This window comes from Rosa chinensis, chromosome 1, assembly GCF_002994745.2.
Source record: "Rosa chinensis cultivar Old Blush chromosome 1, RchiOBHm-V2, whole genome shotgun sequence".
Taxonomy (NCBI): Eukaryota; Viridiplantae; Streptophyta; class Magnoliopsida; order Rosales; family Rosaceae; genus Rosa; species Rosa chinensis.
The window spans coordinates 19,761,026-19,782,862 of NC_037088.1; the positions used below are offsets into that span (position 1 = coordinate 19,761,026).

At 39.5% G+C, this 21,837-nt stretch overlaps 3 protein-coding genes across 8 annotated transcripts; 1 reads left to right on the forward strand and 2 right to left on the reverse strand.

Moving 5' to 3' along the window:
• The first annotated feature begins 4,711 nt into the window (after positions 1-4,711).
• LOC121051925 lies at positions 4,712-5,603 on the forward strand. The gene is made up of 3 exons (XM_040515550.1): positions 4,712-4,734; positions 4,830-5,009; positions 5,167-5,603. The coding sequence occupies exons 2-3, from the start codon at positions 4,833-4,835 to the stop codon at positions 5,431-5,433; spliced, it is 444 nt and encodes a 147-aa protein (XP_040371484.1). The 5' UTR covers positions 4,712-4,734; positions 4,830-4,832; the 3' UTR covers positions 5,434-5,603.
• A 1,453-nt stretch (positions 5,604-7,056) lies between these two features.
• LOC112184839 (MATH domain and coiled-coil domain-containing protein At3g58270) lies at positions 7,057-10,483 on the reverse strand. Of its 5 annotated transcripts, none has more exons than XM_024323077.2 (4): positions 10,362-10,483; positions 10,093-10,241; positions 8,685-8,845; positions 7,057-8,238 (listed from the first exon to the last, which is right to left on the reverse strand). In XM_024323077.2, exons 2-4 carry the CDS (start codon positions 10,221-10,223, stop codon positions 7,274-7,276), a joined length of 1,257 nt encoding a protein of 418 aa, XP_024178845.1. In that variant the 5' UTR covers positions 10,224-10,241; positions 10,362-10,483; the 3' UTR covers positions 7,057-7,273. The 5 variants fall into 5 exon arrangements, with proteins under 5 accessions (XP_024178845.1, XP_040371505.1, XP_040371507.1 ...); XM_040515571.1 differs by having other exon boundaries at positions 10,093-10,245; positions 10,359-10,431; XM_040515573.1 differs by lacking the exon at positions 10,362-10,483 and having other exon boundaries at positions 10,093-10,260.
• A 6,667-nt stretch (positions 10,484-17,150) lies between these two features.
• On the reverse strand, positions 17,151-21,476 carry LOC112184860. 2 transcript variants are annotated; one of them, XM_040515563.1, is made up of 5 exons: positions 21,378-21,476; positions 21,142-21,277; positions 20,870-21,030; positions 19,302-20,481; positions 17,151-19,154 (listed from the first exon to the last, which is right to left on the reverse strand). In XM_040515563.1, exons 1-4 carry the CDS (start codon positions 21,439-21,441, stop codon positions 19,505-19,507), a joined length of 1,338 nt encoding a protein of 445 aa, XP_040371497.1. In that variant the 5' UTR covers positions 21,442-21,476; the 3' UTR covers positions 17,151-19,154; positions 19,302-19,504. The 2 variants fall into 2 exon arrangements, with proteins under 2 accessions (XP_040371497.1, XP_040371498.1); XM_040515564.1 differs by having other exon boundaries at positions 21,142-21,274; positions 21,378-21,464.
• Positions 21,477-21,837: the final 361 nt, after the last annotated feature.

A 21,837-nucleotide genomic window follows, 5' to 3' on the forward strand; every position in this document is an offset into this window, starting at 1 on the left:
TATTAGCATAATTTATAAGGGAGTGAAAGACCTCTAACTATTGTTCAGTCTAAAAGTCTCACAACTGGTGGTCGTGGCGGTTGAGAGTCGACCAACCTCAAGTGTTCGTTGCGAGTTTCGGCCATTAAGACTCTCTCACCTGGCGACTCAAGTGAGTTGGACCTCGAGTGCACTATGTGTGTTAGTCTCAGTTGTTAAGACTTGCTCACCTGTGACTCAAGTGAGCTGGACCTCGAGGGCAGTCTGTGAATTGGTCTCGGCTAGCAAGACTCTTTCATCCTGTGGCTCAAATCCTTGGGGTGTTGGAATACCAAGGATGTCTATTATACAAACTACTACTATATTTATCTTAGATGGACTTCTATTGAGATAGCTATACCTTTGTGTTCCAATAAACTTCTGGGAGTTTATATATAGATAGATTTGTGGAACTGGTACCCCACTTGGTCCGCGTCTGGGCATTGACACAGGTTCATCAGTAATGAGCTGATGTAACCAGAGTTAATTAGTCATATGCTTAGCACGGGGGTCTTTGCCGAATTGTTGAATAGATGGATATATTTTCAAGCTAATTCGTTTGTGCAAATTCCGATCTCAACATGATTTATAGCATGCAAATAGTATAGAGACACATATAGTAGATACATAGAATGCCATATAAGATGTAAAAGTCAATACATAATAGAATTGAGCCCCTGGCTCTCTAGGGCTAACATATTCCTATTGGTGTTCAAAGATTCATCACTCTTGGCATATCAAGGAAATCTTTAAAGAGGATATAATGGTGCATGTGATCATACTTTATGATATGACAAATAAGTAATTTAGAGTAGGGTGTACCATTTGAGGTGTAGCTCGCTCCTTTGAATGTGACTTATTCCGGACGGTGTCTCCATGTAGGCATTTTCTTGATGCAGGCCTTTGGCAACAAAAAGGGTGGAGTAGTGGCACGTCGAGACCTTTTTGGTGGGAGTACAGGTCTAAGGGCAATAAGATGGTGGGTTGAAAGCTCTTTCTTCTTCTGGGGTTAGCTCTCCTAGCTACTGATTTTTCACCATATTGGTGAATGGGTATTGTCACCGTGCATGCAAGACTCGTAAACCCATCTATGAATTCGACTCATGGCGGCGGTACTCCAGCAACTCCAAATTTCAAGATTATCTGAGCATTGAAACATGATCAGTCGGTGGATGCTGAGTTGCCAATGAAGGTGGAGGGTAAGGCCAAATCACGTCTGTTCTTAAGAGTCAATTGAATCTCCGTGGCATGCGAGCATCGTGGTTCAAGCGTATCAGCATTGATGAAGCATTGGTCATGTGCATCCTTTAGCTACATGTTACAACTGTGAGCTAAAGTTTCTCCCACCTTCGTATGACGGTGGCGATTGGTGATGGAGCTCCAAGCTTGTTGAATACCAACGTCAATCAGAGTAGTGGATTGTGGATAGCAAGATGTCGCCTATCATGCATCTCAATATTTCTTATGACAACAACGGTGAATGACTTCTAGCATGAGTGGATTTGAGTCCTTCGTCTTTGATGGACAAGTGGTCTTGTCGTCAGGCATTTGGCGATAACTTTTTCACTCTTCCTAGCGACCCCAAAGCTTTTACAACTCTCTCCTATTACGCCAGTGTCCTGGGCTGCCAGGCGTTGGAGGTTCAAGGCCTCTTAGTTCGATCCAAGGTTGCTACTTCATCGAGTGGTGGTCGCACAATGTCACGAGAATTGAAGTTGCTCGTCATTGACTATGCATCGGAGGTTCCTACGCGTCCTTGTGAGCTATCATCTAATGACCTGGATGTTGAAGGTAGGGTCGTTGCTGGATTTCTAGTAGAAAGATTCTCTGTGTTAGGTAGCGTGCATGATCTTTGTGTGAATCTCCTGACTATACCATTCATCAAATCTACAGACTTTGTCTGATCATCAGTTCCCGGCTTGAATTCTTGTGATGGCGCTCCAACGATGATAATCCGCTCATCACCATCCAGTGATAATAATGATTAGCATAGGTGATGTGAGGATCAATTGTGTTCATCAGCCTTGGGTGGTGATGGTTGCCTTGTGTTCGCCAAACCATCAAAGTGTTTGTCTTTGCGACGTTGGTCACCCTTGGTCTCCTCATCAGTGGCATGTTGGGGGAGTACACATATGACAACATCATGTTCAAGAGTGGGCTATCCTCCATTAAATAGAGACATGTGGACAAAGATTTGTAGATATGAACATTGAGTGTCCAGCCTACGATTGGTGTAGAAGGTGGAAGCCGAGGTCTGTAGTGGCAATGGTTGGTGGACTTCTCCTCTATTCCTTGCAAGCATAGTATACTCGACCTTGTGCTCCTCCTCATAGGTGGATGTCCACCCTTGCCCAATTTGTCACTGTTTCATCTTTCATTCGTAGTTGTAGGTAATGCTCTAGACATCGAAGGTCTTTCCGGCATACTACACGCTTCCTTCTTAACTAAACCAATGAACACGCGCCAAGCGTTCAAGGTTCCCACAGACGGCGCCATTTGTTGGTGCCAATTTCGGCATCAACGAGTCAACGGAGGTTCCGTTGAAATCCAAGTGTAAAGTGGTGGGGTTGTTTTCTTCAAGTGGGCCTATCTTTTCCTTCGATTAGTTTGGCTACATGAGTAGCCCTGATCGTCCACTTGTGACTGAAGGTATGCCCTGGTAGTCCTGTGCCTAGCCTTGGTCGTTCACCTCTTGTGACTGAAGGTATGGCCTCGGGCTTCCTTCATCTGATCCTGGGCCTCCAAGCTACCTTGTTTGGTGAAACTGATAGTCTCGTCTCGGACTTCCTTCACCTGGTGTTGGGCTTCCTCCACCTAATGTTGGGCTTCCACGCTCCTTTCTTGGGTGGAATTGATGGCCTCACGTCGGGCTTCCTCCACCTCGTGTTGGGCTTCCAAGATCCTTGTTGGGTGAAGCTGATAGTCTCGTCTCGGACTTCCTTCACCTCGTGTTGGGCTTCCACCACCTCGTGTTGGGCTTCCACCACCTCGAGTTGGCGGAGCTCTATGGAAAGGACTATGCATTTTGGCATAGCTTTCGGAGAGAAGAGAAAGTCGAAGTCCCCCTTTCTGCTCGTGAAGGATTGATATTTATAGGAGAAGGAGTAGTTGAGATGTTGAGGGAAGGCATGGGTTCTTCCCGAAAATCAGGGTGTCAGCCCCATGATTTCTGCTTCCTGACACTCCATCTGACAGAGTTAGTGACAGATGTCACAACTATGTGGTCTCTTCCTCTCACGTCACTTTTGGACCATGCCCTCTGACCATACCTATCATCAGAGCGTGATACCTGGCCTAATAGGTAAGAGTTGGCCCTTGATTTCCGCTAACTATGTCTCCTTTGCAATCACTTTGTCTAAGAGTGATCCTGGTAGTCGAGGCCTTAGCCTTGGAGGTCGTGGCTTCTAAGCTTGGGGGCCGAACTCTTGGTCTTGGGGGTTGAGGCTTTGGATTATGCCTCTCTAGTAGTGAGGTCATGATATGTTTTTGCCTTGCCATCCAAGATGGTGAGTCAATTACATGGTGACAGTCCAAGACTTAAGAGGTGGAGATCCAAGGTTGAAGACTTGGAGTATGAAAGTGAGGCATCTCACTAGTCATGATTATTTCCATTTTAGAGTTATCTTTTCTTTCTTGATGAAAAGTTTAAGTGCGTTGAAAGGTCAGAGTCCTACGTGGACTCTTTGACATTTCAACGCGTACCACGTGGAATGGGTTGAAAAGTCAAAAGTATTTGTCGAACCAAATTATGACATCAACAAGATGCAACGCTTTTACATTAATTGGACTTTCTTCACACGCGGAGTAAATAAAGGCATTGAGGAGGTGGAGGAGAAATATCGAATAATCTCATGGATTCATAACGCAGTAAGGTGTAATGTTGAAGAGCTTAACCTTAATTTCACTGCATGTGGTGGATTCACGTTTGTGTTGCCGTCTTGCCTATATCAGTCACAATCTTTCAAGTCTCTAGTATTAAAATGCTGGAATGAGATGACTCTTGAAGCACCACCAGTATCTCTGTCCTGCAATCTCCATTACCTGCAGTTGACTTCTGTTAGAATAGTAGATGAAAGGTTTTGCAAGTGGATCTCCTCTAGCTGCAAATGCATCAAGGAATTACATCTTATTCAAGTTAAAGGGATTAAAAATATGACCATTCAAAGCTCGTCATTGGAAATATTTAAGTCTGTTGGTATGGACCTGGTCGAGCTTAATATCTCCGGTCAGAAACTTATTTTTATTGACATAAACTGGAAATTTTGTTCTTCACCTGGGAACTGCTCATTAAATATTTGTGCTCCAAATCTGGAAGCTTTGACATGGGTGGGCAAGGTCTTGAATAGCCAAAATTTGGGGAAGTTACCTAATTTGCAAAGCACTCTCATTTTTCTTCAGCCTACGGTAGATCACAATTTGTCTGGGGTCTTTTCCAGTATATGCAGGACTAAAGTTCTTGGTCTAAATGAGAACACCATGAAGGTTTAACTTTCACTAAAAATATATTACTGTACATGTTGAATCTTTCAAAAGGATATTATACCTTATATTTATGTTATGGCTTCTGAAAATTTTGCTAATAATGGTGATGACATTGATGTGTGCATATTGGTGAAACCCAACTGTTGGAAATGCTATATATATTTATGTAGAACTTTATTTTTGTTGTAATGTACATTCTTTTTTGGGAGGTGCAACTTATAGTCTAGCTTTAAGGTGTAGAGTGAGTTTTGTTTCGCTTTTACATGTGTAATTTGATATATTAAATTGGATACTGAGATAATCTATTATTTTTGTTTGAAAAATTGCAGGCTATGTTCAAAGAATGTTCCATGCAAGCACCATTAGACATTCTTCGCCTGGTTATTGTACTTCCGAGCTTCAGTAATGACATAGTTCCAATAACGGCATCTGTTCTCAGAAGAACTGGTTATCTGAATAGCTTGGTGATAAGTACTTCTAAACCATTTAGATCGGACCCTAAATCTACAGTAAGTCAAAATCTGATTTGCCTCTCAGTCTCCCTCAATCCTATATATTTCCTGTTGATTTCTTCAATCAGGTCATTATAAATAAATGAAGTTGTCCATTTCACTAAGTTGTGATATCTTTATTCTAGAAATTGACTTTGTTGTTACCACGTTGCAGTTGCAGTCTTCATCTGGATTTGATATGGGATACTGGAAATTGCAAAACCTCACTTTCATTTACCAGCTGAAGGATGTGAGCATAGACCTCTCCAGCGGGTCTAATGAAATTGAGTTTGCAAAGTACATTCTCGAGAATGCTCCGAATTTGAAGAAGATCGTGATCCGTCATCATCCGGGATCCCAACAATCAAATATCGTGGTAGGGAAGGTGACCAGATGCAAGATCATTTCGAGAGCCATTATTCTGATCCAGGAAATTCGGTGATGAAATAGGAGACTGTTGGATGATTGTGAGAGTTTTAGTTTTTTTTTTGTTTGAGCCATCTGGGTATTTTGATGAAGCTATTTTTTAGCAAGACACTAAATAGTGGATCCAGAAACAGAAAAAATTTCCTTTCGTAAACAACATTCAGGTTTAGAGGGATAACACATTGCATCAAGCAAGTTGAGACTGAATTTCTACACCTTCCCACTTCAGAAACTATCAAGGGTTATTAGTTATTACTGCATGGGGAGGAATATTGTCCAGCTTCTTGGATAGAAGACTGAGGGTAATGCACCAAATTTTCACTCCAAATTTAGTGACCAAATTCTAACGAACTATTAGAACCAAGTCCTAACAAATCAATCACGACGTGTTAATTACTTCCATGACTTGAAGACATTTGGAATTCAAACAAACAATACTCGCTTCCATATATCTGAAATCACCATTTTTTTTTTTTTAGAACAGACAATTTTTTATCAAACTATTTCAAGCATTGTTCTTCGAAACCGTCTCCCTAGTAGGATTAATCATGTGATAAAGTGCAAGTGATCAAGTTTATCATAATTTTTTAACTAGAAGGCATAAAAATACATCAAATTGATTTGCTTGTCATATCTTATTTCCTGGAAATTAGAACACACCATGTTAAGGTTGTACGAGATGCTTGGAAAAATCAAAGTATAGATTAAGTTCTTTGTCTTGGCGTGTAATTACTGAAATGCATATTACATTTCTCTTGTTGGAAAAATCAACATATATGATTGAACAAAATAGAGGAAAACAGAGAACACTAATAGTGGTGCTGCTTACTGGCCTTGGACCTTGGTGCTTGATTATTGTAAGGTGGTAACTATACATCGAAACAGTGTTGCTGACAAAAAATATGCACTATTAGTACTAGTCCCTTTACTGGAACTTTCTTGTTGCAGTATTTAACAAAACATATCAACTTTTACTGCATGTTGTTTTCCTTCAAGTTTTACAATTAATAAAGAAGATCAATATATATAATGGAACATAACAGAGGAAAACAGAGTTAGAACAGAGACGTTAGTACAAAATTAACATAGGTGCTGCTTACTAGTGTTGGTGCTTAACTATTGCAGCCACACACCAAGATGCACTACCAGTACTAGTTTGAAGCAAGTCAGCTTTTACTACATTTTTCTTTTTCCTAAATGATAGTAGCTGTCTAGCTGAGTGGATTTCTACGTCCAAAATTCTCATTCTTATCCACAATATCAGTGGGAACTACAAATTGACATACCACTGAATTTGTACACAATCAACAATAGTCTTCGTCCTAATAGAAAGTCACGGAAATGCCCTATAAACACTACGGGTACCATCATACAGCTAAGCTTGTACCTGCCAGGCAGTTCTTTGTCAATCAGTTCAATTTTAGACCACGTCTTTAACAAGTCTGTTCAATTCAGCATTGCCTACTCCCCAATCTGTACATAATGCATTTGTAAACAGAACAGCAAACTTACGTAGCTGAATTTGTAAGAAAATGGCACTTATACAGTGTCATTGGACACAAGTCCTGGGTAACAATTAGTGATCCAATTCCCCTAAACACAAATTAAAAGGGTAAAAACTTCTCATGCCTGTCGCTGCTTTGAAGGAGAAGTTTGGTCTAGAATGGAAATTGTGATCTGTTCAATGGTTTCAAATATGGATTACAAGCTAAACCAGTCTCCATTATTCTCATGTATCGAGCGTAAGCCACAGGGGGATACATAGATTTACATTTGGAAAACTGAATTACATATCTTTAGATATATTGCACACAATGCAAATCTCTGCATATCAAAGAAAGAATTCTGCAGCGAGGCTAATGCCTCCCATAACCGAGCTTGCTGTTCATATTTGCCTCACCAAAGCTTTCCTCTCCATTTGCCAGGTCTCTTATTGCAAACGCGTGATCTACCTCAGCAACAGATAGCCTCTCCCTTAACCTCTTCATTTCAGTCTCCAGAGCATCAACATCCTCTCTGAGTTTGTTCAACACTCCTTCCTTCTCCCCAAACTTCTTCATTCCCAAAGCTGATTGAACAAAAGGCTCCAGCCAACTCAAGTCAAATCTGAAGGTCTCAACCTCCTCCCACAAAACTTGAAGATGCTCACATGGATCATGTTCACATGTATCCTCCATCATATCCTTAACCTTTGTAGTGTTCAGAAAATGCAAAAGTCGACCCAAAGCTGTGAATGCCCATTCACTAAACATGCGACTTCTTTTCCTTTGGCAGCTAATCAACGAAGGATGCCACAAACAGACTTCTTCCAGCAGTGGAACAAAAGCTTTATCTATTTTTCCTAATCCCCTGAAATTAATGAGCTCGCTAACTGGGGTGGAGGGAGCTTCATCGCTTTCCTCGACTATGGGAGGGCCAACTGGGCTATCAGTCTCCTGATAAGGAAGCACTTGATCAGATCTTGGTTCTATTTTCAAGGGTGGAACATGCACAGAATCAACATTTGTTTGAACAGGGTCAGAATTTAGTGCATCCTGAAAAGCAAGCATCTGTTCATAACAAAGTGATGTATGTGCTGTTGAAGATTCTGAATATTTCACAGAATCCACATCTGAAGACTGGCTCTGAAGTTCCTGCTCAAGAAACGCAGTTTCTTGGTCTTTTAGGACCTTAATGTCAGCTTTACTGACTGCAACCTCAGCTTCAACAATACATATGTCATCCACGATATACCCTTCATTCTGGTCAAAAAGCTCACTTAGAGGCATGAATGATGTAAAGCCCCAATCACTTTTTTTTGCACTGAATTGATGCTGAGTGTCTGTAAATCAAGATGAAGGATCAAAAAACATCGAAAGCAAATGAACAGCTCATCAAGCAGTAATACAAAAACATAATAAAGGGTCTGGTATGCTTGGAAGACTCAAATAAGTTGCTTGATTAGAACAAATTTCAGTGCATATATTCTATAATTATAGAGTAAGTGAACCTTCAATCAGCAAGTAAAAGTCCTCGAAAGAAGAGTGTTACAAAACTTAACAAACCAGATAGTGTTTGGTTGACTTATAAGATTCACTGAGATAAACAGCAGAATAACATAGTGCTTTATGTAAAGAAAAGGCAATCGGACATTGAGTTGCAATCTAAAGTAGAATCATTCTACTGTATTAAGAAATCAGTTTGCAATCGAATAAGAGACAAAAGGCACAAGCATAAAAGTGAGATAGACAAACAAGATGAAGAGAGTAAAGTAAAGAAGAAAAATACCTATTGTTATCGACTTGTCGCTGTTAAATTGATTAACGACAGTCAAGGTGAATTCGGCATATCTACTCCACCCTGATGGTAACTTTGAAGCATCTGCAACATTCAAGTACATGGACAAGTATTGCTTCCCATTGCTCCCCTTTGGGTACACCACAATCCGCCTGATCAAAACCAATCAAGTAAGTGTGTGAACAATCTGTTGTAATAAAAACTCAGCTATGAAATAATCTGCTGTAAAATAAATCTTCTAAGCGTTTGGTAAACTGCTTTTTTAAAAGTGCATTTATAGATAAAACCGAAGCCAACCTGTTTGGTAACATGGAATGTAAAAACACAATAATCATGTGTATTAACCACAATAGATATAATACAGAGATTTCTGTTACTCATAGCAAAGATGATTTACCTTGCCTCAGCAAACTCTTGGCACGGGGATGTCCATGAATTCAAAAAGTTCAGATTCCCTCGAGGAATTTCTCATGTTAAAAATTATGATTTTAGACATGAACAAGAACAAAATAAAACCCTCTGCGTTCACGTACATCATATAAATCATAACAAGAAATTATTAATTAAACTCTATTCATGTATTGATAAAAAATAAAAATAAAATAAAAAAAATCTCTCTCTTCACATACATGATTGCAGAAAGTCTATATTCCGTGAAGTCGCCACTCCAAGATTCTCATGATCAATTCAAAACCACCATTTACTAATTACCGTATTATCTTGAGATTGTATATATTACATCTTATATGCAATTCAAGATTCCTATCAAAATCTCTTTATAAGTGGTTAACAATTTTTGGTAATTGAATAAATCAACAAAATCTGGGAAAAATAACACAAAACTGCAAGCACTGAGAGAAACAAGACGCAGGGAAGCCATAATCAATAGTTGAAATCACAAACCTGTATGTACGATATGCCTTAATTAATTAAATTCATCAACTTGGACCTGTACCCATAGCAAGATTAAGAAACAAGCTATATATGCCTAAAATTCAATTCAAAACAGAACAAGCAATCTCCATTCAACTACTTTGACTGAATGAAATCGAACCCAAAAAAAAAAAAAAAATTCTGAAGGGTAATATTTGAAATCAGCTCCCTTGGTCCCATTCATACATAAATTAATCAGTCAATAATTCCTATATGATCAAACAATCAGAGAGAGAGACGGAAGAACAGCCAACAAACAGCACAACTGAAGAAGCAGAGATTGAAGAAGAGATTTAAAAAAAAACAAACACAGGTAATGAAAGTTTTACCAAAGGCGCTGAGATCCCATAACGATAAAAGTAAGCACAAAATTGCCATGAAAACCCCAATACCAAACGAGCCTGAAAGCAAAAGCAACAAAATTGATTATACGAGAATATGTCATGCGACACATATATATGTATACCATTTGAAATCCCCGACGACGAAGCCATCAGAGTAGTGTTTCTGGGTTTTGAGCTTAGAGAAGTTGTCGATAGTCCATGTGTACGTCATGGATATAAGCTCATGACCCTCTTGCTGGTTATTATTATCCATATTCTTGCACGTACGTACCTACGTAACCAGATCAATCAAACCCACTCTCATCAACGTCATACATATATGCAACAACACAGGTACAACCAACACAGCAGAAGCAAGTTTAGATTCAGAAAATCTGTAACACAGGCTTACCTTTCGGACTTGAATACGCTATGCTTCAAGAGAGAGAGAGAGAGAGAGAGAGAGTGATATGGAGGACTTTCAACAGAAGATATTTTGGGGCTGGAGTAAGATCTATATGTGGGTGGGCGGGCGGGACTTTGCTATTTTTAGGCGCATTACCGACAGAGACAGAAAATCATGAGACAAGGTGGACGTGGCTCGCCACAGCGCCACAAACTCGAGTCACCTGGGCCCCACTCAAAGGAGAAGACTCCACTCATTTAGAGACACCAGAGTGTAATGTGCGAATTGGGTAATGTGCACCGTCAAAACACACTGAAAACAGCTTGCAACCTTTTGTCTTTTTACAGTCTCCCTCTGATTTTATGATAGATATTATTATCTCAAAATTGACCTCGTCATCGACACAATTTTTTTCTTCGTTAAATTATAATTCAAAATTTTGTTTTATATATTAATATTAAGTGGCTGTCCACACGATTAAGTTAGAGACTTAGAGTCGACAGGTAATACTAATTAGTTATGGTTCATATGATGTAAATTAAGAAAATTTGAGAATGATCATCAAGTAACATCACCCTCATATAAAGTAACATATAATACTAATTAGTTATGGTTCATATGATGTAAATTAAGAAAATTTGAGAATGATCATCAAGTAACATCACCCTCATATAAAGTAACATCACTTAAAAACTCTTTTTCTTGTGTGGATTGGGATTGGAATTCAAAAGAAGGTAGCCACGCTGCTGATGGTGCCACAGCCAACCTAGCTAGAAATAGATCGTGCACACAAATTTGGACCAATGGTACTCCAACCTCTATGATCGATTTCTGGTGAATGATGGCATCTCATGTCCATGTAGGTCTATTTGAGATTTCATCCCAATCCTTAGGACTAATTTGTTGCAGCCTGCTTCTATGCTTTTCTTTTATGTTTGTGGTTTTTGTTGTCTTTGTTTTCACTCTACTATTCTTGTATTTCTTTGCTCATTTTGAGCTTTCAATTGCAATATTGTTCATACCCAAAAAAAAAAAACTGACCTAGCAGAGCTCTGCTAGGGTTTACTTTCTCGTCTGCTAGAAAGCAAAATCTGCAGCCATGGATATGGATGTGCTTAGTTGGAATTGTAGAGGGATCTGCAACGATACTACAACAAGGGCTTTGAAGGATCTCATCTCTCAAAATCGTCCTCAAATAGTTTTCCTTTGTGAAACCAAAATCAGTTTGTTATCTGATTTTGATGCCCTACGTGATGCGTTGGGTTTTCCTCATGCTTCTGAAGTATTGAGTAATGGCCTATCTGGTGGTTTGGGGATGTTTTGGACTGATGATGTTCAGGCAACGATCGAGACGGTGTCTGCGCATCATATGGATCTCTTTGTAGATTGCGGTGTTGGAAACCCTCGTTGGAGATTGACTGGATTTTATGGCTATCCTCGTACAGGTGACCGAGATCGATCTTGGCAATTGTTGAGGGATCTGAGCGACCTTGATTCCTTGCCATGGGTTGTCATTGGGGATTTCAATGAAATCCTCAATAGTAGTGAGAAGATAGAGGGTCCGGTTCGAGCATAACAACAAATGCGTGGATTCCGTGATGCCCTAGGTTATGGAGACTTACTTGATCTAGGTTTTCAGGGACCTCAATCCACTTGGTGGAATTCAGAAACACAGTTTCGTTTAGATAGAGCAGTCTGCACGCCGGCTTGGTGTGATGTTTATGGCCATGCTCGCTTGCGACATCTCCCACCAAGCAATTCTGACCATGTTCCAATCTTATTACATGCAAGTACTGCGCCTTTGACTACGAAGAAGTTTCGTCACCGTTTCAAGTTCGAGGCTTATTGGTTACCGAATCCTGAATGTGGTGAAGTGGTGAATACAGCTTGGTCTAGGGATGTTACCGGTTCTCTGATGTACCAGGTTACACAAAAGATCAGTTATGCTAGACTGGAGTTGGACAAATGGCAGAAAAGAGCTTTCAAAGGTAGACAGATGCAGATGCTTGGAGTTAGGGCAAGGTTAGAAGAGCTTCTTGATGTCCATTTAACTGAAGAAGTGGTTGTCGAGAAGCGGCAACTGATGGGAACCTTACAGCAACTACTTTCACAGGAGGAGAGTTTTTGGAAGCAGCGCTCAAAAGTGCAATGGTTAAAAGAGGGCGACCGTAACACTAGCTATTTTCACCGAAAAGCGGCTAATAGGAGAAGGAAAAATTCACTTCGTGGTTTATATAATGAGGATGGAGAATGGTGTGATGATGATGAGGGGCTTGAGAAAGTAGTTACCTCCTATTTCTCTACAATGTTTATTGCTTCAGACATTGATTTTGAGGCAATGAGTACTACTTTGGAGGCGATACAGCCTTGTGTATCTCAAGCAATGAACGAGCAGTTGTGTGCACCATATTCGCAGGATGAGGTAAAGTGTGCTTTGTTCCAAATGTATCCAACTAAATCACCAGGACCGGATGGGATGCCTCCTCTATTTTTTCAACATTATTGGGATATCATTGGTGGTGATATTACTGAGGCTGTGCAAAGCTTTCTGCAAACTGGTCAACTTTTGAAGGAGATCAATTTTACTCATATATGTCTAATTCCAAAGGTGGACAATCCGGAATATATGTCTGAATTGCGACCTATTGCATTGTGTAATGTAATTTACAAGATTTGTTCTAAAGTAATTGCTAATAGGTTGAAGTTGATATTACCATTTGTGATATCACCTTTTCAAAGTGCATTTGTGCCTGGGAGATTGATCACAGATAACATCTTAGTGGCCAATGAAGTGGCTCATTTTGTGCATAATAAACGAGATGGCAGTGAGGGTTATATGGCTCTCAAGTTAGATCTTAGTAAAGCTTATGATAGGATGGAATGGTTCTTTCTCAGGAAGGTAATGGAACGGTTTGGTTTTAATTCCAACTGGATTGAGATGGTGATGCAGTGTGTCAGTACAGAGCGTTACTCTTTTTTGGTGCGAGGTAAACCAAGAGGTCTTGTAACACCTAGCAGAGGTTTGACGCATGGAGACCCTTTATCCCCCTATTTATTCCTCATAGAGGCTGAAGGATTCTCGGCTTTACTACAACAAAAACAAGAGATAGGACTTTTACCCGGCATTGAGGTTTGTAATGAAGCCCCTGACCATTTATTGTTTGAGGATGATAGTATGCTCTACGCTAACGCTACTTTAGAAGACAATTATCAAATTCAAGATGTTATTGAGACTTATGGTGGGGCCTCGGGGCAGTTAGTCAACTTTGATAAGAGTTCGGTAGTTTTCAGCAAGAATGTGTCAGAGTACATGAAGGGAGAGGTACCTAGCTATTTGGGAGTGCAGGTGGTGGTTTCCCATGAAAAAAATTTGGGTTTGCCTACTTATGTTGGGAGGAAGAAGACTTCTACCTTCCAATACATCAAGGATAATTTGGCAAAGAAGTTAGCAAATTGGCAAGGGAAGATGCTGAGTGGGGCTGGAAAAGATATTCTAATCAAGGTTGTAGCTCAAGCTTTGCCTTCTTATGCTATGAGTGTTTTCCAATTAACGAAGAATTTTTGTGATGATCTAGAGCAGGATGTGCGCTCGTTTTTGGTAGGGCAGTACTTTAGATAAGCGAAAGATTCATTAGAAAACTTGGAAGGCTTTGTGTAACCCTAAGGAAGAAGGAGGTTTAGGGTTTCGTAGCTTGTCAAATTTCAACAATGCAATGCTTGCAAAACAAGCTTGGAGGGTAGTGACTAATCCCACGAGTTTGGTTGCTCGAATTTTCAAGGCTAAATATTTCCCGGATACTTCTTTTTGGATGACAACTCCTCATGATTCTCCTTCTTTCTCTTGGAGAAGCTTGTTCTCAACAAGGGAGTTTCTAAGGCAGAGTTCCTATTGGCAAATTGGTGATGGTAATACTGTTAACATTTGGTCAGACTGTTGGTTGCCTGCTGCGCAAGATTTTAAGCCGATGGATAATAGCATTGCTGCTAATGAGGTTCAACAGGTTAGCGATTTAATGATTCAGGCAGGATTCTGGAATACTAGTTTGATTCGAAGGCTTTTCCTATTGGCAGAGGCTGATGTTATCTTGAGCCTCCCTTTAAGTTCAAGATGTGTTGATGACAGAGTTGTGTGGAGACTAGAGAAAAATGGTCAATTTTCTATTAAAACAGCTTATCGATTTGATTTTGCTACTTCTAATGCTAGAAGTCGATTCCATTTGTCGGTGGGTGTGGCTTTTTGGAAAAAGCTTTGGAAGGTGAATATACCTAGCTTGGCTAAGATTCATATTTGGAGAGTTTGTCATAACATTTTGCCTTCAATGGAGAGACTAGAGTCAAAAATGGTGGTTCTGGATTCTCAGGTATGTGTTTTGTGTTCATCTGCAATTGAGACAACTTTACATATTTGCAGAGATTGTCCTTTTACGAAGCAAATACTCCAATCTAATGGAGCTTTGAGTCAGGTGTGTTTTAATCCTCACACTGAGAATTGTGACATCTTAGAATGGTTTAGCTTTTGTGTTCAAGAGCTTTCTTTGATGGATTTGGGTGATTTAATTCATCAACTTTGGGGCATATGGAAAGAGAGAAATAGTAGAGTTTGGGAGAATAAGAGTCTTCCTGCTTGTGACGTGTTGATTAAGTCTATGGCCAGACCACATGATTTTAGGTTTTATAATCTGAACATGGGAATTGGTCGCACTGCAAGGTTTGCACGTTGGTCAGCCCCGCCTTTGGGATGGTATAAGATAAATGTTGATGGGTCTTTTGATCACACAACAAGGAAGGGTGGTATTGGTTTTGTTATCAGAGACCATCAGGGAGCGTTTTTGGTTGGGGGAGGTCGACCACTACATAGTTTGCTTTCTCCTGAACATGCTAAAGTATTGGCTTGTGATATGGCAATGCAGTTTGCTATGGACAATGGCTTTGTTCCAGCTATCATGGAGACGGACGCACAGAGCGTGCAGAGGCAATTAACTAAGTCTGATGGGAGTAATGTTTCCATGTTGGGTCGCTTGTATGATGATCTTGTTTTGAGGTTGGAGAGCCACTCTAATATGAAAATTGTTCATATCAGCAGAAGTACAAATAAGGTTGCACACATTATGGCAGCAAGGGCTACTACTGAGCTGCAGAGTTTCTTTTATTTTTCTACTTCCCCTGCTTTCTTATTAGCTACGTTAGCAGCTGAAACCATTCCCCTGTAATCCTTTATTTTGCAATAAAGTCTGACTTCTTTTCCCTCAAAAAAAAAAAAAAAAAACTCATATTTTTTAAAGGTTGAATACTTCGAAAGACAGAGACTGAGAGCGACCTCACCTTGGAAATTCGATTAGGCAACTCTAATCAAACTTGAATCAATATTAGTTGCTTTGCTTTGTATGAACCAAGGGTAAAATGGAAACAGAAGGAAAAATAACAAAACAAGACTCCGACATCTTGGCAATTTGATTTATAACTAGCCTTAGGATGACAAAAATAATGGGTCTTTCTAAATGTACCCGGCAAATATCTAAATAGACCCAGTAAAATTTTTACACCTAATAAAATTACAAAATTTCTACCTACACCCAGCCAGCTTTCCAATTATGCCCTTCTCTTAATTAAACCCAGCAAAATACTCACAGCAATTCCATACTTCAATTGTATCGCTCACAGAAGTAATTAATCACTCCTGTAAGCCCTTTCTCTGCAGTTTTTCTTCCCTGCAGAGGAACTCCAATGAAAATGTTGCAATTAATACATGTGACTGATTTTTCCCTGCTACAAGAACTCCATTCTTTATATCACCCAAGGGATTATTGTTCTTCCTCTCTCTGCAATTATTATTAGTATGATGAGTATGGAATCTCTAAATTTTGTGATGCCAATGAAGCGTGCAGTGTAAACAAGAAAACGGAGGATAAGTTAACTCACCTGGTTCATTCTGGTCACTCCCTATCTTATAATTGTACTGCTTTGAGGACAAGTTAGTCGTCTTAAGATTTGTATCTCTACTGCTAAGTGCCGCATGCTCATATGATAAGGGTGAAGCTTGCTCTAGCATTGTAGCATTAGGCACTTCATATTCTTCTTTATCTTTGCTCGGTTGAGTTTCTTAGGGATTTTGCCCAGTATTTCTTCTTCAATTCCTCTAGCTTAGGCTCATCTTCATTCACAGAATCAACGCCACAACCCGACCATTCTTCATTTTGTCTTCGCTAACTTTCTCTGTCAACTTAGACTCAGCTACTTAATTGGCTCTTAGGCCTCAATGCCGACCGGGTGTACCTCATCAACGACTTTTCAATCACAATCACTTCTCCTTCCACCTTTTCACCATTTTCATTCAAATCGGGCTTTCTTCTTCAAGAGTTTGTGGGGAAGGGATGAAGATTATTGGGTACAAATATAGGGGTAAAAGTGAAAATTACATGACTATTATTGTCATTTTGTACCAGGATATAAATATTTTTTCATACAAAATTGATTTGCTGGGTGTACATAGAAATTTGGTGGGTACATTTAGAAAGACCCAAAATAATTAGTGACTTAATGGATGATGAAAGTCTTAAAAAGATACTTATGGCTAATTTGCCAAAAAACAATTCCCGTACTTTGTGTATTGTTTATTGCCAACTGCCCTTCCTCTGTGTACGTACGTACAAGAAAATATAAGAAAAAGAAAAAAAATTATTTATTTATTTTTCTGGTTAAAAGGATTGAGAATAGTTCAATCCACTTTAAATCCAGGAGGTCTAACAATTTCACAACAGCAAAATATGATCTTTGCAGTGATAGCAGATGAAGAGAGGCAGAGAGAATGGAGACATGCTCTCACTTAGCTATGTAAGCAAAGCAACTGATTTGTGAGGCTTAGAACATCTCTCTAAGTCAACACTCAAGATGATCAGAGCCATACAGGTGGCATATAATTTGACCATACAAAATTCACTGCAGTAAAACATTGTAACTACAGTAAACAGTTAAGAGTGTAATTTTAACACTAATAAGAGCTTGAAAACAATTGCTCTAAAACACCATCTTCCTCAGCCGCTTGGTCTTCCCTTATATATTCTCTTAAGGAGCTTGCGAGTCATCTCTAGCGGTTGGCCATCGTCTCCGTCTTTGAGTTATACGTCTAACCCCAAAACCCTAATCGCTGTTGTCGTTGATTAAAATAAAGGTTTACCAATGCAGAATGAATCTTAATTCTGCTGTTGCGGTCTAGATATAGAGAGAGAGTTTGGTTCTTGATTCCACCTGGGTGTTTCTTTTTCATTTTTACAGCCATGCCTCTCTGTCGTCACCCACCTCTGTGCGAATAATTTTATGCATGGCTAGTTAATTAGAGCACTAAAATACTTGGGTTCTTATGACGAAGTTGCTCGTCATGTTCTTTTCTTCCTCGGTGTCAAAGATCTTGCTTGTGTAGGTATTGTGTCCAAAAGATGCAGAGAATTTTATCTGTCAGTTCCACTAGTGAACCTTGATGCAAGTTGTGCAAAAACCAACCACAAGATAGCAAAGGTGATGTTTTTCTGTGATAAATACCTGTTTCAGCGTGGTGATAATAAGATGCAGCGCTTCTACATTGATTGGAATTTCTTTACACACGACACTGCAAATAAAGTGTCTGAGGAGCAATATTGAATAAACTCATGGATTCAAAATGCAGTAAGGTGTATTGTTGAAGAGCTTGACCTTAAGTTCACAGCATGTGGTGGATTCACGTTTGAGCTGCCATCTTGCCTATATCATTAACAATCTTTTAAGTCTCCAGTATTGAAATGCTTGAATGAGATGACTCTTGAAGCACCACCAGTATCTTTTTCCTGCAATCTCTAATACTTGCAGTTGACTTTTGTTAAAATAGTAGATGAGAGGTTTTGCAAGTGGATCTCATCTAGCTGCAAATGCATTAAGGAATTACAGCTTATTCAAGTTAAAGGGATGAAACATATTAGATGAGAGGTTTCGCAAGTGAAACTCAACTAGCTGCAAATGCATTAATGAATTACATTTACAGCTTATTCAAGTTAAAGGGATGAAACATATTACCATTCAAAGCTCGTCGCTGGAATCATTTAAGTTTGTATGGACCTCATCGACCTTAATATCTCTCTCTGGTGAGAAACTTGAAAGTATTAAAATAAACTGAAACTTTTATTCTTCACCTGGAACTGCTCATTGAAGATTTTTGCTCCAAATCTGCAAGCTGTGACATGGGTGGGCAAGGTCTTGAAATAGCCACAATCCGGGAAAATTACTGAATTTGCAAAGAGCTCTCATTCTTCTTCAGCCTACGGTGGATGACAAACTATTGAAAAAATCTATAGCAAGTCAAAATCTGCTTTGCCTTGGTCTTCCTCAATCCTATATATTTCCTGTTGATTTCTTCAATCAGGTCATTATAATTCAAATGTAGTTGTCCATTTCTCTAAGTTGTCATACCTTTATTCTAGAAATTGTACTGCTTGTTACCATGTTGCAGTTACATTCTTCATCTAGATTTCATATGGGATACTGAAAATTGCAAAACCTCACTTTTGTTTACCAGCTGAAGGATTTGAGCATAGACCTCTCCAGCGGGTCTAGTGAAATTGAGTTTGCAAAGTACATTCTCGAGAATGCTCCGAATGTGAAGAAGATCGTGATTCGTCATAGTCCGGTTGATGCACCAAATTCCTCCAAATTTAGCGACCAAATTCTAATTAACTATTAGAACCAAGTCTTAAGCTAACAAATCTATCACGACATTTCAATTCAGCACTGCTTACTCCCAAATCTGTAAATAATGCGTTTTTACTAGAATGCCTGCATTTGTACACAGAACAGCATACTTATGTAGCTAAATTTGTAAGAAAATGGCATTTATAGAGTGTTATTGGACACAAGTACTGGGTAACAAACTAACAATTAGTAATTCAATTCCACAAATTAAAGGGTAAAAACTTCTCATACCTGTCACTGCCTCTGAAGGGTTTGGTCCAGAAAGGAAATGGGGTTCAAATATGGATTACAAGCTAAGCCAGTTTCCTTTATTCTCCTCTATTGAGCTTAAGACACAGGCAGCCTCATACATAGATATACGTTTGGAAAATGGGATTACATATCTTTAGATATTGCACACATTGCAAATTTCTGCATATCAACGTACAGCAAGGCTAATGCCTCCCATAACCGAGCTTGCTGTTCAAATTTGCCTCACCAAAGCTTTCCTCTGCCTTTGCCAGGTTTCTTTTTGCAACTGCGTGATCTTCCTCAGCAACAGATAGCATCGCCCTTAACCTCTTTATTTCAGTCTCCAAAGCATCAACATCCTCTCTGAGTTTCTTCATTACTCCTTCCCTCTCCCCAAACTTCTTCATTTCCAAAGCTGATTGAACATAAGGCTCCAGCCAACTCAAGTCGAATCTGAAGGTCTCAACCTCCTCCCACAAAACTTGAAGGTGCTCACATGGATCATGCTCACGTGGATCCTCCATCATATCCTTAACCTTTGTAGTGTCCAGAAAATGCAATAGTCGACCCAAAGCTGTGAATGCCCATCCACTATACATGCGACTTCTTTTCCTCTGGCAGCTAATCAACGAAGGATGCCATGAACAGACTTCTTCCAGTAGTGGAACAAAAGCTTTATCTACTTTCCCTACTCCCCTGAAATCTACGAGCTCCCCAACTGGCGTCAGTGGGGTGGAGGGAACTTCATCGTTGTCCTCAACTATGGGAGGGCCAACTGGGCTATCAGTCTCCTGGTAAGGAAGCACTTGATCAGATCTTGGTTCTATTTTCAAGCTTCGAACTTTCACAGAATCAACATTTGGTTGAACAGGGTCAGAATTTAGTGCGGTATCCTGAAAAGCAAGCATCTGTTCATAATAAAGTGATGTATGTGTGGTTGAAGCATCTGAATATTTCACAGAATCCACATCTGAAGACTGACTTTGAAGTTCCTGCTCAAGAAAGGCAGTTTCTTGGTCTTTTAAAACCTTAATGTCAGCTTTACTGACTGCAACCTCAGCTTCAACAATACATGTGTCATCCACGAGATACCCTTCATTCGGGTCAAAAAGCTCACTCAGAGGCATGAATGATGTGAAGCCCCAGTCACTTTTTTTTGCACTGAACTGATGCTGAGTGTCTGTAATTCCAGTTATGAAGAATCAAAAAACATTGAAAAGAATGCACAGCTCATATAGAAGAAATACAAAAACATGAAAAAGGGTCTGTATGCTTGGAAGACTCAAATAAGTTGCTGGATTTGGAACAAATTAATTTCAGCGCGCATATATATATATATATATATATATGATCATAATCATAGAGCAAGTGAACCTTCCATCAGCAAGTAAAAGTCCTTGAAAGAAGATTGTTACAAAACTTAATAAACCAAAAAGAGCTGATCGAGCCAATTACTGCAAAGAGTACTGTTTGGTTCACCTATAAATTCTCTGAGATAAACAGCAGAGAATAATATAGTACTTTATGACTTTATGTAAAGAAAAGGCAAAAGTAAAGAAGAAAAATACCTATTCTTATCGATTTGTCGCTGTTAAATTGATTAACGACAGTCAAGGAGAACTCGGCATATCTACGCCACCCAGATGGTAACTTTGAAGCATCTGCAACATTCAAGTACATGGACAAGTATTGCCTCCCATTGCTCCCTTTTGGATACACCACGATCCGCCTGATCAAAACCAGCCAATTAATTGAGTGAGCGAGCATACGTATATGAAAGCAAAAGCAACAAAATTGATCAAGTACACAAGAATGTCATGCGAGATATGTAATTATATACCATTTGAAATCGCCAACGACAAAACCATCAGAGTAATGTTTCCGTGTTTTGAGCTTAGAGTAGTAGTCGATTGTCCAGGTGTAGGTCATGGATATAAGCTCATGACCCTCTTGCTGGTTATCCATTCTTGTACCTACTTAACAAAATCAAACCCACAGGTGATCAACACCGATCATATATATTAGTATAACAAACGCAGCAGAAGTTTAGATTCAGAAAAACTATAATATGCATACCTTTTTCGAGTTGAAAATGCTCGAGAGAGAGTGTGTGTGTGTGGAGGAGGGGAACGGAGGACATATATATATATATAAGCAGTTGAGTTGAGAGATGTGGATGGCTGCCTTTTGTGCGTGCTAGGACGTCTTGTAGGACTTTACCGACGAATAGAGAATTATGAGACTAAGTGACGTGGCACGCCACAGCACCACAAACGCGTTTGCGCTCAGGTGTTACAGGCCCCCACTCAAGGAGAAGACTCCATCTGTAGCAGTTGCAGATTAGGTAAAATGCACTGTCACGCTGATTACAGCTTCCAACCTTTTTCTTTTGTTTTTTACGATTCCCTCTTGAGAGAGATTTCTAATCTTATATTTATCCATGTTAGAAATTGTCATTTGGCACAATTATTTTTTCTCTACTATGAAAATTATAAGTAAAATTTTAAATTTATTATTTTTAGAGGCAAAATTAATT

What these genes read in the sequence shown, in the direction of transcription:
- LOC121051925 (XM_040515550.1), top strand. Translation starts at nt 4,833, where the DNA reads ATGTTCAAAGAATGTTCCATGCAAGCACCATTAGACATTCTTCGCCTG. An exon ending in GATCGGACCCTAAATCTACA is followed by an intron (nt 5,010 to 5,166) that starts GTAAGTCAAAAT and finishes ACCACGTTGCAG; the next exon opens with TTGCAGTCTTCATCTGGATT.
- LOC112184839 (XM_024323077.2), bottom strand. Translation starts at nt 10,223, where the DNA reads ATGGATAATAATAACCAGCAAGAGGGTCATGAGCTTATATCCATGACG. An exon ending in GTCGTCGGGGATTTCAAATG is followed by an intron (nt 8,846 to 10,092) that starts GTATACATATAT and finishes GGTTTTGATCAG; the next exon opens with GCGGATTGTGGTGTACCCAA. An exon ending in CGACAAGTCGATAACAATAG is followed by an intron (nt 8,239 to 8,684) that starts GTATTTTTCTTC and finishes CTTGATTTACAG; the next exon opens with ACACTCAGCATCAATTCAGT.
- LOC112184860 (XM_040515563.1), bottom strand. Translation starts at nt 21,441, where the DNA reads ATGTCCTCCGTTCCCCTCCTCCACACACACACACTCTCTCTCGAGCAT. An exon ending in GCATTTTCAACTCGAAAAAG is followed by an intron (nt 21,278 to 21,377) that starts GTATGCATATTA and finishes GATTTTGTTAAG; the next exon opens with TAGGTACAAGAATGGATAAC. An exon ending in CGACAAATCGATAAGAATAG is followed by an intron (nt 20,482 to 20,869) that starts GTATTTTTCTTC and finishes CTGGAATTACAG; the next exon opens with ACACTCAGCATCAGTTCAGT.